The following is an 18,102-nucleotide window of genomic DNA, read 5'->3' on the forward strand; positions in this document are numbered from 1 at the left end:
CACCAACGGGAGGTCGGAAATAGCTCCAAGCCGAGCGGATCGGCACTTTATAAGCACCGCGCAGGAGATCGCGGCCGGCGAGCTCGCGCACGCCGCCCGGCACCAACGGGAGGTCGGAAATAGCTCCAAGCCGAGCGGATCGGCACTTTATAAGCACCGCGCAGGAGATCGCGGCCGGCGAGCTCGCGCACGCCGCCCGGCACCAACGGGAGGTCGGAAATAGCTCCAAGCCGAGCGGATCGGCACTTTATAAGCACCGCGCAGGAGATCGCGGCCGGCGAGCTCGCGCACGCCGCCCGGCACCAACGGGAGGTCGGAAATAGCTCCAAGCCGAGCGGATCGGCACTTTATAAGCACCGCGCAGGAGATCGCGGCCGGCGAGCTCGCGCACGCCGCCCGGCACCAACGGGAGGTCGGAAATAGCTCCAAGCCGAGCGGATCGGCACTTTATAAGCACCGCGCAGGAGATCGCGGCCGGCGAGCTCGCGCACGCCGCCCGGCACCAACGGGAGGTCGGAAATAGCTCCAAGCCGAGCGGATCGGCACTTTATAAGCACCGCGCAGGAGATCGCGGCCGGCGAGCTCGCGCACGCCGCCCGGCACCAACGGGAGGTCGGAAATAGCTCCAAGCCGAGCGGATCGGCACTTTATAAGCACCGCGCAGGAGATCGCGGCGCCTCATTGGACTTCCAGCGGGCCGCGCACTCGCGCACGCCGCACGGTTCAAATTTTCTAAGTGCAACGCACAATGAGATGCATGAGAAACGGCCTTGGTTACCATCACATTTGAAGCGATGAATACGAAGTTAAATTTTATGACTCGGTGTATAAGTCGAGGTCGATTTTTTTCGGTCGATTTTGGATCGAAAAAGGTCGACCAATACACCGGCAAATACGGTATTTACTATTTACTTCCTGTACATAACTTATTCATGTTTATATAAATAGCCACATTGTATATACTGTAAATAAGATTCTTTCACTTTAATTCTTTATGCCTCCTTTATACTTCTTAATTTTTTTAATGTTTAATCTTTGGGATTTCTTTTTCATTCTTATTGCACTGGAAAGGGAGAGCTCTCCAATTTCGTTGTACAATTGATTGTAAAATGATAATAAGGGTCATTCTATTCTACTCTATTCTACATACTATACAGCTTAAAAATGGTACACCGTGTCTATGCCTATTATACATCCTGAGTCAAACATGAGAAATCCAAGTTTTTATTGTTAATTTCTTCCATTGAAAAAACAAAACAAAAAATAAAAAGACAATCGAAGCATGCACACATGCTTGGCAGGAGCCTAAAATCAGGTTTGATGAGAACATAAGCGTCATTCTAGAACAAGACTAGCTGGTTTTGTTGTTTTGTTTTTGTTTGTTGTTGAGTCACAAAAGGTCATTCAACGCTTTTAAATGTCTTCAACAATCAAGTTTGCTTTGTGTCCATGGAGGAATCATGGGCTTGAAAAACTGACAAAAACCAATCATTATTAAGCTTTTGCTTTTTATTTTTAAACAATTAAATATAAGACGCAGGGGTTGTTTTGAACACAAAATAAAGACTATGATTTGACAAATCATCCTCTTGATCCTCTTAAACGTTGTTTTCCATCCAGAGTGTTTTGAGCTATACGGCATGTACAACAATCAGAGCAGAAACGGAAGCAGAAGCAGCAGCCGGTCATCATTCCATAGCACTCAATACATGTACACTATGTACAACAAGAAAACAAAGAGCAATTTGGCACCAGGCATGCTTTTCAAAATGCAATGTTGACAAAACGTTGGAGAAGTAGAAAAATAAATTGGGCGAAATCTGTAAACGAGAGCTACGTAAAATGGGAGTACTTATTAAATACATAGCATTTGCAGGAAAATGTCCACCCTCCCAAATCATTTGGTGTAGTTTGATTTTTTTTGGGGGCATATTTGAAGAAAATCTGGAATTCTCTTGTTATCTTATTACATCATGAGACGTGGTCAACAAAAGCTTATTTAGTATAATTGGATTAATGACAAAGAGATGCAGTTGAGAAATTGCGGAATGAAAAAAAAACCCCAACAAGGGCGATTTGGTAAAAGAGAGAAGACGAAGGTGGAGGGAGGCAACCTGAGGGTGGTGACGATCGCTTGTTGTTCCTGAGTGCTACTTGGAAAACTTGCCGGGCTTTGGTGGGACGCTATGTTCAACTACTAGTGTCCATCTTTCATTCATCATTCGGCTTTTACATTCTCCAGTGTTTTTTTTCCCAGAACAAGGGGCAGCGACTTTGGCAAGCGTGTTTTTCTGTTGCGGCGGTCTACGCCTCGTGGATGGCGATGCGCGGCGAGGGCCGGAAGTCGACAGACGTTGCTGAGCTGCGGTAGAAGGAGCGGCTCTGGCGGTGGAGGCGTGCCCGCTTGCTGGCCGCACTAAGGCTGTGCTTGCTGGACGAGATGATCTCCGTGATGAACTTCTTGCAGTCCACGCACACCTCTGTGGAGGCCCAGTCGTCCGTCAACTCCTTGGGGAGGTCCAGGTTGTCCCGCGGCGGAGGGGACACGTCATCCTCGCCGTCCTTGGAGAACCTGAGGAAGATAGTCGTTCGTCATCGAGTCATTTGCGTTCATAGATTTGACGTATCGAAACTGACTTAGAGATGCGCAGGCTGCGGCGGTTCTGGGCCGACCCGAACGACTGCTTCCCCGTCTCGGACGAGGCCGAACATGCTACTGCTACGTCTTGAGCTGTCGCGCTGGGCCCCAAGGTGTAGATGGGCAACGTGGCGTAGGGCTTGGAAGGAAGACGTATCTAAGGAGAAGTTTGCCGTAAAACATTTACGAGATCTGACACGTCTGACAAAAACAAACTGTTACCTTTGTGGAGCACTGCGAGCACACGGGCCTGGAAAAAACCCAGAATCAGTCATCACTTTTCATTCTCAACAGCAGTTTGATCATAATAAAAAAAAAACGAGTTGCCTTTACCTCTTGCAGAACTGGCAGGTGTACGACCAAGTGAAGAAGGAGAACCTCTTCACGCGACACGAGAAGCAAAGCTAAAAACAAAACAATCTGCATTAATGGATGCCAGGGTGCAGCAAAAAGCAGAGCAGAGTGGCGCTGGCTGGCTTGCACCTTCCCTTTCTTGAGCGCCGAGTAGACGTCCTTGTACTGCTGGAACTTCTCCAGCTCGGCTTTGACCAGCACCTGGCGGATGTGCATCACCTCCTCCACCGTCAGCGCCAGGCACTCCACCGGGAAGCAGAACTCCTCCTGAGGGACGGCACGAGAGTCTTTGCATCACGCTGGGACCAGCCGGTCAACAAGCCCGCGCGAGCGGAGGAGAAAAGCGGCACCGGCACCAAAGCAGATGATTCGTTCAAGGGCAATTAATCGACCGTTTTGTTCTGCTCCTAAGGCAAATTGGACCGTGCCTTGAGACACGAGTGTCATTTGTGCTGCGACCACGCTCAAAACATCCCCAAAAAAACATTAGCGGATGTGTTGATGATTGGGTCCAAAATATATATACCAGCTCAGTGGCCTAGTAGTAGAGTGTCCGCCCTGAGACTGGAAGGTTGTGGGTTCAAACCCCGGCCGGGTCATACCAAAGACTATAAAAATGGGACCCATTGCCTCCCTGCTTGGCACTCAGCATTAAGGGTTGGAATTGGGGGTTTAGATCACCAAATGATTCCCGAGCGCGGCACCGATGCTGCTCACCGCTCCCCTCTCCCCCAGGGGATGGATCAAAATCACATGGGGATGGGTTAAATGCAGAGGACAAATTTCACCACCCCCAGATGTGTGCGTGACGATGATCATTTAAATAACAGGACGATTAATTGCTGTGATGACAAAATGAGGACGGTGATTTGGATCGTGCAAAGTGGGATGGGCCAAAGTGCGCAAATGATTTGGGTTTTTTTTTTGTTTGACATACCGTGCCCTGAGTAGCACTACTGGCAGCTTGGACCTGAACCGCACAGGGAGGGACGACAACAACATTCACAAAATAAGCAAGAGAGCCTTTTGAATGACATCAAAGTTGCACTTTGAATGTACTAATACCTCTCGCATGATGTCATAATTAGAGTCAGAGTGGAGCTAATAGGCGCACTTCCATAAACTTGTCATGTTTTTCAAGACGCATTTTATGCTTTGTAATTCGAAAGGAGCTGCAGCGCATTACAGTGCAGACCCGTGATGAGCATAATTGAGAAGGGGGGGGGGGGGGCTTAGCAGGGCGGGTGGACGTTACCTTGCCGCTGTTGTCCATCAGCTGCAGTGTGAAAACAGTAAGTGGGCCAGTCAACGCAATGGCTTAGCAATGCCAGAGCAAATGTGACGTCCGCGCTGCCGTCATTGCTTTACACGAGCTCGACACGTTTTGTCAGCAGCCATGTACGTACCAGAGACTTGGAGCTCTGTCTGGACGGCGCCACCAAGGGGGCGGCGTTGGCCGGCGCCTCCTTTTCGATGGAGTGGCGACGTAAGGAAGCAGACGGCTGGCGCTTGTCACGAAGCGGCATGGTGGACGCTGGCAGGAAGGTGGGCGGAGCTGCAAATAGGAAGCGCCGCTTCGAATTATGAGGAGAGGCCGACACCGTCGCTTATCGTCTGCTTGCAACCACGTTGTCACGCTTACATTTCTTGCCTTTGGTAGAATCGGGCGAGATGTCCATCATGGACGTGGTGGCGCTGGACCTGCTCTGCGTTGTCTCCTCCTGCGGACAAGCTAGCTCAATTCAAATGTGCAAGGGAAGCAGGTCATGGCGGCGGCGTCCTACATCAGAGTCGGAGCTCTCCAGCTCGGCCAGCGTGGGCGCCCGCAGGAGTCTCTTCCTTTGGCTGAGCTGGTTGGCTGAGCCCCGCACCAGCGACTGAGTGCTGACTGCCATCTGGCGGGGAGCGTCGGGGCTGTCTGAGAGGCAAAGGCAAAAGCAGTTCGTTAGCAACAATGCTGCAAAATTGTCTGCTTTTTTTTTTCCCCCCATCAGTCAAAAGTGAGTGTTTTTATCTGTTGTATACCTGAAGTGTGGCACAAATTGTGAGGCGTGCTGATGCTTTTCCCGGCACCTGTGAATGAAAACAATCATGAGACAAAATGGCTCTCCCGCATCAGATCGGTGCTTTGGGTGGCCAGTCAACAATCATTGGGAGTGTCTAAAGGGAGGTGGCAGACACAAGAGGGATGCAAGCCGGGGAACGAGAGCTTCTTCCCGCTTACTGGTCAGGATTGAGGTCGGCGCAGTGATGCGTTGCGGCCCATCGGCATCTCAGGCGCACACGCAGATTACGTAATAGGACATATTCTTTGGCGGGTGTGGATTACGGCAACGGCTGGCTGGAGCAGACAGCCGTCATGCGTAATCTGTCTGTTGTGACACGTTTGAGGGAGCTAAAGTTCCTCCAGACCACTGGAAGGCGTGCTTCAAACAGAACAATTCCACAATTCTGCCTTTGGGTTTAACCGCTACGACATGACAAAAGCTCACGTTTTTGGTCGCTCATTTGGCTGCAAATGGCCAAATTGTCCTAAACTGGCCACAAAGCAAAATGGCAGACTTCCAGTGTATTTCTTTTGTGTGGGTCTCGTCATAATGATAGGTGGATGTACAAAATTTGGAATTCTGATGATGACATCAAAATGGCAAAACAATTTCGGGAGCTCTAACGACTCCAAACGTTTTGAGTGGAGCTGAGACGCCGCGGGTGTGTCGAACGCACATACTTGGACAACACGCACCAGACACACAAACAAGGGTGTGTTTGTGTCTTGAAAAAAAAAAACACACACGCACAGAAAAAGCTGGGCCTAAGAATAGCAGAACAAGAAGGTGCGCTAGGCGACGGCGGTGTGGGAAACTTTTTACCTGACGAGTCAAAGCTGTAAGACGTGATAAGCGGACGAACGACTGACACGTTTGTTTGCAGGTTGGAGGAAAAACAAGGCCAAGTGAACACGCGTCGCTTCTCATAACTGCTTCCATACGCAGTATTATGCAACAAGCGGCACCAGCACGAGGCGCAATGATGCCCTCGCAATCTAATTAGCAACTAATAGTTGATTTACGCAAGCGCGGACGGCAAGCAAATGCCGATTGAGGGCGAGGCCTTTTATTGTGTATTTCTCAAGAATAAAGCTAACGAAGGGTGTGCGCGCCCTCACCCAGACGGGTCCGGCGGGTGGTGTCCGGCGAGACGGGCCTGAGCTTCCTCTCCGTCTTGATGTCCTCCAGCAGCCGTTCGTGGAGGCTCTGCGGCCTGGGCGGCGTAGGCTTCAGTTTGCGGGCCGACACCTGACAAAACCGCGCCGAGAGCTCAGCGTGCGTGTCATCGAGTCGCAATAGGGTGCGCGTTGACTCACTGGATTCAGAGGCGGCCGTGACCTGATGAACTCAAGGATGACCTCGTGGGCGCTCTTCTTAAGCCTTGGTGGAATGTCGCCGTTCACCTGGTGGGTCAAAATATATCGTCATTGCCTCATTGCTAACAGAAATGGTTGATGAAAACAAAGTGCTTACCATGACTTTGCGAAGCTTGTAGCGCTTGGAGCGGATGTCATCCATGAGCATCTCGTAAGGCGTCAGTTGGTACTCAATTGGCAGTGGGTTGTACTGACGCTCTTGCACCTTCTTAAGCTTGACGCCGTGGCGGAGGTCTCGCATCACCTGGACCCAGAACCGGGCCTGTCGCACGGGGGAAACAACAGTCAAGATATTTGTTGTTCTCGTACCAGATAGATGTGTGTGTGTTATCCTTGCCCAATCTGCATTTTGGAGCTCATCCAAGTCTCGAGCAGGTTGTTGGAGGGTCTCGCCTTCCATTTTGCGAAGATTCTGCCAAACGGCGGCACCAAGGTAAAGTTAAAAGAATACCAAATTCTAGCAAATATACAAAAACAACAGGTGACTGAGGGCCCTGTTGTGTAACATTTTAATTCACTGGTATGCGCAACTGCGTGGCTACTTATTAGCATCACTTGACGGGGCAGCTTGGCTAAGCTACTCAAATAGTTGTCAGAAGGTGACCCGCTGGTCACGTCGGCCGCCATCTTTCAGTGCTGAAACTTGGCATGCATTTGACTTTTTACCTCCTTGGCATTCTTGATCTTCTCTAGGAAGGTGCACAGTTCCCGCGACTCGGCGTAGAGGGCGCGGCACACAGCCTGGTAGTGGTCCGGGGCATCCGAGGGGCTCAGCAGGTGCGAGGAACACAGCTGAAAAAGGGGGCCCAAAAATAATAACATATCATGAATGAGAAATGGAGCATACAAGAACTCAGTCAAATACTTGCCACAATTTGTGATCCCCCCCAAAAACAATTGACATTTTAATAAACAAACTAATACACAATCTAATTCAATTATAAGATCATTATGCAATGGTGTTTTTTTTTTTTTGCTATAGCAATAGCACATTAGATGTCATGTCAAAATGTCATTGAAATTAAAAACTTCAGACTGTGCCATAGAGATCATGTGAAAGAATAAGTTGAGCACCCTGTCACAGTGACAAGTTTGCCCTTTAAGATGCTTAGCAGCAATCATTGCAACAATAGCCAACAAGGACAAAGTCACAGCTGAGACATTTGCCGTTGCATCACGTGTGACTGTTGTGACTGTGCACCAAAAATGTTCCTTTGAGAAAGGAGGCAGGCCAAACTTAAGGAACCACCCATTGCCGTAAGGCATCTTTACCCTGACGTAGAGCTCAATTGCAAATGACAAGGCAAGCTGTTGATCTGGCTCGGAATTCGATGCTCGAAGATTGTGACACATTCTGAAGTGACGAGCTCCGCTTTAGAACAATGCGAACTGTACAGAAGAACTATCGGAGGAATATTTAAAGGCTTCCCACGATAGATAAGCATCAAACTTTGGGTTAAACACTTGTAATACATACAAAAATACAACAAAAGCTAAGTGTTACACAAGCGACATCAGCGCAGGATTTCAGCCAATGCAGTCATGCCAATGCAATGCAACGCAACGCACACCCATTCAATGCGTGTGTGTGCGTGCCATGACACAGCGTCCACTATGAGGAACTAAGCCTGTGAATATTCCCTCAGCTTATTGTGCTGGAAATACCAAGTGTGTTTACGGGCTGGAATGTACAGCGTGACAGGCGCTATCAGAACACGGCAGAATGAGGGAGGGAGGGAAGGAGGGACTGGAGGGGGCATTCACGCCAAGGTAATTGTGATGTAACTTAAGAAAAACTCTTTGAACCAAGTTTGAGCTCAATTGCACATTATGACAGAATTTTTAACATAAGCAATAATTGTGGGCTAAGGAGTGATCACACACCATAAATAGTGAGCTTATGGAAGGCCACAGCTTAATGGTGTTCTAGTAGCCACTTGAGCTAACTGTCAGTTCAAGTCGTACCGAGATCAAGTCGCGGTAGCTTCGTATTTGGCTGACGGCACCGGCCGAAGTTGAGACGGCTAGCTCCTCGTCTTCTTCCTCCTCCTCGGTGGCCTCGTAGCCCTCATCGGGGCAGGTGTCGTCACTCCGCGCCTCCTGCGCGTTGGTCATCATGTCGATGAGGCGTTCCAACGGTGGACTCAGCTCACGTTCCTCGTTCTCCTTCAGGCCATAGTCCAGGGCCTTGTAGATCATCACACCCAGCGAGTCGATCACCTGTGGCGATGCAAAGGACACAACAAGGCTGAAGATGCTGAATTGAATTGAGACTACATGTACAAGTACAGCATGCTAAGAAGGAATCCTTGTGGGACACCACAACATAAAAAGCAGTGGCTCAAGCTGTGAGCCTTGAGGAATACCAGAGCATAAACAACAGCTATGGTTTTGGTCCTTGGGGTAGAAAAGAACAGACTGGCATTTGTAGGGACCTCTTTAAATTTGACAGACTTCCTCATGGCTCTCATCTGAAATCTATTTACAAAAGATTACTCGAGACTAATTTTGGAATCTTTCAGAAGAAAGGAGCACTTAGGTGGCAAACCTTGCAAAGAATGCGCAGAACCGGTTCTGCCTCATATTTCCATTGTTCCTATAGCATGGCTGACATTTTGTCAAGCGGTTGAATAAGAAAAGGAAATCCCCATGCCTGTTGAGCAACCCATTTTTCACTTCAATCTGCACATGAAATTTCAATACGATGTGGTAGGATTTGTCTCATTTACATACGTCTCAAGTGGGCAAAGTCGGCGCACTTGCAGTGTTCAACAGGATTTTAAACAAAGCCAAATGAAACAAGACGCTTCCAACCTTGTGCTAGCAAGGCAACGCCAGGTGCAAGGGGGCGTGGCAGAGCAATGTTTAGGTTGGCTGTGCCAGGAAGCAGGAACTGGCAGAGGAGTGTAAGTCACAGGGCGTTGACTTGCTTGTCTAAAGAAGTCGCTGAATTGTTGACAAGCAGAGAAATTGCCACTATCGCACTCTCCTCTAGATTATCGAGTTTGCCTTCAAAGTCAGTGCTTAAGAGTCAACATGATTTTCTGGCTTTTGTGCATTTGGATTATTTCTGACATTCTGCTTTCACAAACAAAAAGATTCAATCAAGTCTTAATCATAAATGATAGTGGGCTAAACTCGTCAGCAAGCTAATTAATTTGAAGAGTCTATTCTTTGGACTCAAAGAAGAGTGGGCTAAGGTCGGTTCTCTGGGGAACACCACAACACATAACAGTGGGCTACGGTCTCCTCCAAGCATGAGGGCATCAAACCCTCCCCTGGCCTTTAAGGCTATAAAGCAACATTTTTCATGATTTATCTCTGCATAATCCTTGCCTGGAGAAATAAATACCATATCGCTCATTCTCATATTATATAATTGCATAATCCATAGGACAAAAGACTAGACACAACACAGAAGGGAGAGTCACATGTCAAGAACAAGGAAGAGAAACACTCAAGAAACCGAAAAACTGGTTCCACATTATCTTTTGGCGTGGCTTCCAAAACCTCACGATGCACCGAGACACGGGCCTAATTTACAACGATTATATGAATAAATAATACAAGTTAAAGGAGCAGCGATTTAGCTAGTTGAACACCGCAACTGATTTGGAGCTACTCGAGCCACTCGTCCGGGGCTTTTTGCAGATGTTGACGCGTATGCACAAAGGCGAGACAGGCCTGGGCTAATACGAGCTCAAAGTGAAACACGAGTGGATCGATCGATTGAGTTGAAAAGGCTGCAAGACAAAGAGTTCGCCTCGCTTCGCAGCACTCAAGCTCAGACGTGCAAACTTTCAAATAGACGACTTTCTGCATCTTTTCAGCTTTCTGGAAACCTTTCTCTGTCTATGTTCGGACGACTCCACCCCTGCAGCCATGTTGTGTGTGGTGCGCGCAGGGCGAGCATGCGTGACACTCACCTCCAGTGACGACGGCGGCGCCGATACGTAGTCATCTGAAAGAGCACAACAAAAAGAAACACGCCAACTGTTATTTGTATTATTCATGCCCAATTGTGCAATGACAGAACAGTGAGTGCGGAACATTCCAGAACACAAAAGCTCAAGAGCAGGGGTCACCAACACGGTGCCCACGGGCACCACCGCAGGACTGTTCTAAAATTAGCTCAAATAGCGGCACTTGTCAGTGAGCTGCATCTATTTATATTACAGTCAAACCTCAGTTTTCGAACGTCCTGGTTCTCAAACAAATCGGAATTCGAACAAAAAATTCAAGATTTTTTTGCTTCGGTTGTCGAACAAAATTCGGAGGTCGGACCTCGCAAGATGAGCCGGGAGGACCCGAGAAAACCGAACCGCGCCTGCCCAGATGCAGACTGACTCCATTGTTATTATATTTTCGTTAGTTTGAGGATTGTATTAACCCTTAATCATGCCTCCAAAAAAAGCAAGTGGGAGCAGTAAAGCCATCCTAAAACGCAAAGACGCTCTAAAAGCAATGCGACAGTGAGCGCCCGGCGCGCTGCAGTTGCGCGATCAGACAAAATTAAGCTCCCTGCGCACTTAGATTTTGGAAAGTACATCAGGACTTTAAAAATATTTTCTAAATTTCAGCGACGGCTCTGTCACAATAATGCGACCAGCGCGGTGCAGTTGCACGGTGGGCAACGCGCTACGGTTGCGCAATCGGACAAATATGCGCAAATGAAAAAATGCTTAATAAAGGCGGGTTTTTTTTGTCTTGAAACGGATTAAAGTTTTTCCCATTATTTGTAATGGGAACAATAGATTCGGAATTCGACCGATTTGCTATAGCCTATCCCAGCTGTCATCGGGCAGTAGGCGGGGGACACCCTGAACCGGTTGCCAGCCAATTGCAGGGCACACAGAGACAAACAACCATTCGCACTCGCACTCACACCTAGGGACAATTTGGAGTGATCAATCGGCCTACCAAGCATGTTTTTGGGATGTGGGAGGAAACCGGAGTGCCCGGAGAAAACCCACGCGGGCTCGGGGAGAACATGCAAACTCCGCACAGGGAGGGCCGGAGGTGGAATCGAACCCGCACCCTCCTAACTGTGAGGCGGACGTGCTACCCAGTGCGCCACCGAGCCGCCCCAGGAAGTAGCTCTCGGTTTAAGATAGGTTGGTGACCCCTGCTCTAGAGTTTCTTGGATTTAATTTTGATTCAAAATATACCTTTGTAAAACTATTTTAGAAAAAATTATTAAAACTACCGTAATTTCCGGACTATAAACCGCACCGGATTATAAACCGCACCAGACCCGGGTTCGATTCCCGGGTGGGGCACAATATGAGCAATGAGCGATTACCTTACCAACAGTCAGTGTGGGTCCTTAGGCAAGACCCTTAACGATACCGCCTACCTCAGAGATAATGAGAGTACAAGAAACGAAAGACATGCCGGCTCAGACGTCGCCCGGACAAACAAGGTCTGCGTCAGGTGCTGGGGAACCAGAGCACCCTGATGAAAAATGGGCTACTGGAACAAGACACAAATGGGCGAGATGCGAGAATAAGGATCTGTTGGAATGCTACTACTCCAGCAACCCAAGCGAGAGGGGTTACATGCGGAGAATGCGGGAACAATGGCAACTTCGATACCCACAGTCAACACTATCGGCCAAGCAACTAGTAGCTCAATGTTCCAATATCCATAAACGGCACCTGCTATCACAGCTCGAGATTGATGAGATACAACACAAATGCCATAGCGAAGGTCAACCAGAGCACCAGGTCAGAGACGAGTTAAATCCATGTACAAGTCCAGAGGTTGGGTACGAAACCCCAATAAGCACAATCAAGCTGAACGAGGCAGCAACTGACCTGAAGAACAAGATCACGGTGAGAATGAATGCTCGGGAACCTAGATACACACTGCAGAGGCTAAGTGAAGTACCCTCAGAAAGTCTCCTAGAAGATGTGAATGCAGCACTGACAACAATTCCTACCGCTACCATCACTGAAACCAATGAGCTGATATACACCTCAGCAGCAGTGATCCTAGAAATGCTTGGCTACAAGAAGAATGACCATATGCGACCACAACAGTGCCCACCATGGAAGAGAAGGCTGGAGGCCAAAATCAAGATAGCACGGAGAGAAGTGAGCCAAATGACAGCACTGAGCACTGCCTGGATTGATTACAAGAAAGCATATGACTCAATGCCACATACTTGGATCACTGAATGCTTGAGGCTGTACAACATCAATGGGACTCTGAGAACCTTCATCGCCAACTCGATGAAACAGTGGAAAACCACACTTGAAGCCAATGGCAAGCCACTTGCACACGTGACCATCAAATGTGGTATATACCAAGGAGACGCTCTGTCCCCAATGCTGTTCTGTATAGGACTGAACCCCCTCAGCCAAATAATCAACAAGACGGGCTATGGATACCAACTCAGGAATGGGGCCACCATCAGCCACCTCCTCTACATGGATGACATAAAGCTGTACGCTAAGAACGAGCGGGACATTGACTCCCTGATCCACACTACCAGGATCTACAGCTCTGACATCGGAATGTCATTCGGACTTGAGAAATGTGGCCGCATGGTGACTAAAAGAGGAAAGGTAATCCACACAGAGGGGGTCTCACTCCCAGAAGGAACAATAGCAGACATTGAGGACAGCTACAAATACCTTGGAATTCCACAGGCAAATGGCAACCTTGACGAGGAAACAAGGAAAGCAGCCACAGCCAAATACCTCCATCGAGTAAGGCAAGTCCTAAGAAGTCAGCTCAATGGCAAGAACAAGTCCCTAGCCATTAACAGCTACGCCCTACCAGTAATCAGGTACCCTGCAGGAATCGTACGGTGGCCAAAGGAAGATATACAGACCACAGATATCAAGACACGGAAGCTCCTAACCATGCATGGAGGGTTCCATCCCAAGTCCAGCACCCTGAGACTGTACACTAGCCGTAAAGAAGGAGGCCGAGGACTAGCGAGCGTGAGAGCCACGATCCAAGATGAAACATCCAAGATCCATAAGTACATCAGGGATAAGGCCCCAACGGATGACGTGCTCAGTGAATGTCTCAGACAATGGGCATCAAAGGAAGATGAGGTGCTGGAGGGACCATCATGGGAGGACAAGCCCCTACATGGGATGTACCACCGAAACATAGCTGAAGTAGCTGATATCCAGAAATCCTACCAATGGCTAGAAAGAGCTGGTCTGAAGGACAGCACAGAGGCACTGATCCTGGCTGCACAAGAACAGGCCTTGAGCACCAGAGCAATAGAGGCCCAAATCTACCACACCAGACAAGACCCCAGGTGTAGATTGTGCAAAGAAGGTCCTGAGACAATCCAGCACATAACTGCAGGGTGTAAGATGCTGGCAGGTAAAGCATACATGGAGCGCCATAACCAAGTAGCTGGAATAGTGTACAGGAACATCTGTGCAGAGTATGGACTGGAAGTCCCAAGATCCAAGTGGGAAACACCTCCAAAGGTGGTAGAGAATGACCAAGCCAAGATCCTCTGGGACTTCCAGATCCAGACAGACAGAATGGTAATGGCGAACCAACCGGACATTGTGGTGGTGGACAAAGAGCAGAGGAAAGCCGTTGTGGTTGACATAGCCATCCCAAATGATGGTAACATTAGGAAAAAGGAACATGAGAAACTTGAGAAATATCAAGGGCTCAGAGAAGAGCTGGAGAAGACCTGGAGAGTTAAGACTTCAGTGGTACCTGTGGTCATTGGAGCACTAGGGGCAGTAACCCCCAAACTGGAGGAGTGGCTGAAACAGATCCCAGGAAAAACATCTGACATCTCAGTCCAGAAAAGTGCAGTACTAGGAACAGCAAAGATACTGCGTAGAACCCTCAAGCTCCCAGGCCTCTGGTAGAGGACCCGAGCTTGAAGGGAAAAAGAGGCCACCCACGGGGGGTGAGGAAAAGTTTTTAAAATATATATATATATATATATATATATATATATATATATATATATATATATATATATATATATATATATAACTGAGTCCGTTCAGAAAAGACCAACCCGTGGTGGGAGAAGCCGCACCTCAATGAAAAATTTTCAAAACCCTTCATCTTAAAGCTGTCTTTTCTCATTCAGCAAATGACTGACACTTGTACTTTAGACGTGCATTCATGAAGCCTTTTCAGCGGATTTGTGCGTGTCAATGCCAATGGCGGGCACTCAGAGATGCCGGTACATGTCATTTTGAATATCAAAAGTATTTCTTACAAGTTTGAAATGGACACTAAAAATAATGCAGCAGCTGCAGGGACAGAACGTAAAAGTAGGCTAAAAGTAGAGAAGTGATTGCATGACCTCGGTGCCACCTCACACCCGACCTCTGCGTACGTCGCCGTGCTTCCTTTTGCATCCCAACGTTGGATTACAATCATGTGAATCTTGTTCCCATGCAGCTCAGTTGAGCTCCCTTGCTGCAAATTGAGACGGTAGAGAAAATAAAAGAGTCATCCATTAACGGTCGTTGGAAAGGCGGGGGCCACGACGACACAGGGAGCTCTGTGTTGCCTGTGTTGGCAGAGTCCACCTCACGGAGAACATTTTCCCATAGGAAGCAACGCAAACAGAAATATTTTTGTCAAGCTTGTGCAAACAGCAAAATGTGAGCTTGCTAACAGGGTGGACAATGACAGGTTCGACATTTTTGTCTACTGTTAGCATTTTTGTTGTTGTGCTTCACTTAGCAACATCATTCAGTTGGCAAGCTGACCATACTGGTGTACCATTTTTATGTCAATTGACATTTCACTCCTATGACAGAGTGGACATGTTATTTATTCTGCAACTTCCGAGTGTTTCAGCCCCTATAGCGGATATGCATGTGACGTCACAGACCGGCTGACGGTTTGTTTGGGTGGCAAAAAGCGGCGGACGCTAATAGGGCCAAGGCTGAATTGAGCTTTAGAGATACGTGTACTGGGGCATTTTTTTAGCATTTTATCGGTGGCAGATGGTGGCAGAGTTGTTACGGTGCAACTCTGACCATGGTGAAGACTTGTTGTGCCATAGGATGTGCCTATCACTTCCAAAAAGGCGATACCAAGAAGCTGTATCGGTTCCCTGCGGACCAGACCGGAAAGGATAGCTGGGTGGCGGCGCTTCGTAGGGCGGAACATGGCCGCAAGCTCCAAGCTTTGGAAGCCAACTATCATTCTTACATCTGCTCAGATCACTTTGTGGGAAGTATGTAATTTTGTTTTATTGACGTCAACATTCATCTTTGAGGTATACTGGATGTAGTGCTATAAGGTACACATCCACCATCAGAGGACACTGGCATGAGTGCTTCTCATAACATTTGAAATGTACTCTTTATTTATTTTAATATATGTGATGTTTGTTTTCTACCCTGTGGGCCAAGAGCCTGTAATAAAGTTTATTATTATTGCTCGGATATTCCCTTTTTCTTGCTGCTACTCAGCTATGACCTAAGGAATGCATGATTACACAGCTTCATGACATTATGTTTGCCCAATTGCTAGTTTCTAATAATTAAATTGTTCAGATATCTACAATTATATTATTATTATTATATTATGTACTGCCATGGCTGGCATCTTCTCCGTTCCGCTCCACTGGCTGTGACTCAACGGAACGGACATAACCAGCCGTCAGGTAGCGATATCGTTGCAAACTCTTGTAGGCTCTGAGGTCTTCCTTGGTATATGGACTTGAACAATCTATCATCCATCCATCCATTTTCTGAACCGCTTAGTCCCCACGGGGGTCGCGGGCGTGCTGGAGCCTATCCCAGCCGGCATCGGGCAGTAGGCGGGGGACACCCTGAACCGGTTGCCAGCCAATCGCAGGGCACACAGAGACAAACAACCATTCGCACTCGCACTCACACCTAGGGACAATTTGGAGTGATCAATCGGCCTACCAAGCATGTTTTGGGGATGTGGAAGGAAACCGGAGTGCCCGGAGAAAACCCACGCGGGCTCGGGGAGAACATGCAAACTCCGCACAGGGAGGGCCGGAGGTGGAATCGAACCCACACCCTCCTAACTGTGAGGCGGACGTGCTACCCAGTGCGCCACCGAGCCGCCTAACAATCTATCAAATAGTTGTAAATGTCTGGATATGTTACTGGCGGAAAAGTCGCCTTATCAGAGGACCAAACGCTTGCTGTCCCAGCTCCTGTTACGCTTGAGCTGGTGGCGTTCTTACTTGGTTTCCACAGCGGATCAACACGAATGTTATATTTTTTCAACTTTTCAATCTTTTCAATGAATCTCTTGCGGCTTTCTTAGTCCAACTGGACGAAATAATCACTCACGACACCAACCCAGGCCGCCATCCTCACGAGTCTAGTGGCAGCGGACGAGGCTTTTTGACGCCCAAACAATAATGGCCGCCCCGATCTGTGACGTCAGTGCATAGCCTCTATTGAAATAGACAAATAGATCCAGGCGCTGATTAGTTTGAGTTTGAAGGACTTGTGGGAATAAACTGTCAAACCAAAATGTCAGACTTCCTATGTTTTTTGGAACGTGGCTTCCTGAGACTTTTTTGTGCGGCTACTCATGATAGACACATCTTTCCAAGTACAATTAGCTCAAGGGGCTACATTTAGAGACAAGTTTGACTTTGAAGAACGCCCGCAAGTTATCCTAAAATGGTTGCTCCAAACCAACTGTCAAGCTTTTAATGTGTTTCAAGCGTAACTACTTTTTGAAGTCATGACAAACTTAGGTAGACGTGTGCGTCTGTGTTGCCTAGTGAAATTGGCTTCGGGCTGTTTCCTTTTTCTTTTTCTTTTAAACAAAATGTCTTTCCAACTGACAAACGTTGATGACATAGTCTAAACAATACTAAACGTGTTTCTGTTATGTTTGACGTGATTGCAAAGGTTTTGAACGCACGTTTATACGCGCAAAATGGTAACCTTGACATTCGTGACTAGTATTGGAGATATTTCTGCATGTTAGCTTTCGGGCTGTTTTTGGCTTCGCTGCCTTTTTCCTGCTAAAGACTGTCAAACAAGATGCCCCCATCACGTGATACATTGTTTACTGACCATCAAGCGGACAACCACTCCATCAAATCACAACATTCTGCAAATTTTAAACTATCTGTCGTGAGGTAAAAATGCGCCGTCTAAGATTTGTGCGTTTGTGTCACCTGTGGTACGTTCAAAGTGCAGCGTGACGGTGCCGTCCCGGCCAAGCCATACGTCCCCTGGTCCCTCGATCCTCCGCAGGGATTCCCCTCCAACACCGCCGCAGCTCTTGGAACCCTTTCGCCGGGGCCGCCCCGCCGCCAGCGTCCGGCAACACTGGTAGCACACCGCCCAGGCTTGCTCCTCGTTTATGGGCTGGTTGTAGAGAGCGAGAATTTGGGCCAGGGAAACGTCCATCTTCTCCATTTCCACCTGCGCCTCCTCGGTGCCCGCCGCGTCCATGTTGACGTCGCCGCCGGAGGAGGAGTTCAAGGCGGCGGCGAAGACGCGGGTAAAGCTCTGTGAAGTCAGCAGCCCGTCGTTGATAACAGGTCGCTTGGATATACCAGCATACCGACGGCGATGAAAGATCGATTGCAAATAAATTCGGTTTAGGGCGTTTTGACGCGGAGATAGATACGAATGTTGCTACTCAACTGTTAGCTATTGCTCGAATGCGAGATGGTAAATCGACTGCAGGGAGTCAATACAAGCTAGCTGACAGCGTGGTCCTAGTG

The 18,102-nt window shown here is 48.2% G+C and overlaps 1 protein-coding gene across 3 annotated transcripts; it reads right to left on the reverse strand.

Moving 5' to 3' along the window:
* Positions 1 to 1,208: 1,208 nt before the first annotated feature.
* On the reverse strand, positions 1,209 to 18,081 carry spire1a (spire-type actin nucleation factor 1a). Of its 3 annotated transcripts, XM_049750828.2 has the most exons (19): positions 17,548 to 18,081; positions 10,343 to 10,377; positions 8,382 to 8,636; positions 7,083 to 7,208; positions 6,754 to 6,828; positions 6,514 to 6,678; positions 6,357 to 6,443; positions 6,159 to 6,288; positions 5,018 to 5,065; positions 4,777 to 4,910; positions 4,635 to 4,713; positions 4,399 to 4,547; positions 4,248 to 4,268; positions 3,930 to 3,962; positions 3,122 to 3,259; positions 2,972 to 3,042; positions 2,861 to 2,888; positions 2,638 to 2,795; positions 1,209 to 2,572 (listed from the first exon to the last, which is right to left on the reverse strand). In XM_049750828.2, exons 1-19 carry the CDS (start codon positions 17,825 to 17,827, stop codon positions 2,305 to 2,307), a joined length of 2,280 nt encoding a protein of 759 aa, XP_049606785.1. In that variant the 5' UTR covers positions 17,828 to 18,081; the 3' UTR covers positions 1,209 to 2,304. The 3 variants fall into 3 exon arrangements, with proteins under 3 accessions (XP_049606785.1, XP_049606786.1, XP_049606787.1); XM_049750829.2 differs by lacking the exon at positions 4,248 to 4,268; XM_049750830.2 differs by lacking the exons at positions 3,930 to 3,962; positions 4,248 to 4,268 and having other exon boundaries at positions 17,548 to 18,080.
* Positions 18,082 to 18,102: the final 21 nt, after the last annotated feature.

The sequence above is a fragment of the Syngnathus scovelli genome, chromosome 19, assembly GCF_024217435.2.
Source record: "Syngnathus scovelli strain Florida chromosome 19, RoL_Ssco_1.2, whole genome shotgun sequence".
Classification (NCBI taxonomy): domain Eukaryota; kingdom Metazoa; phylum Chordata; class Actinopteri; order Syngnathiformes; family Syngnathidae; genus Syngnathus; species Syngnathus scovelli.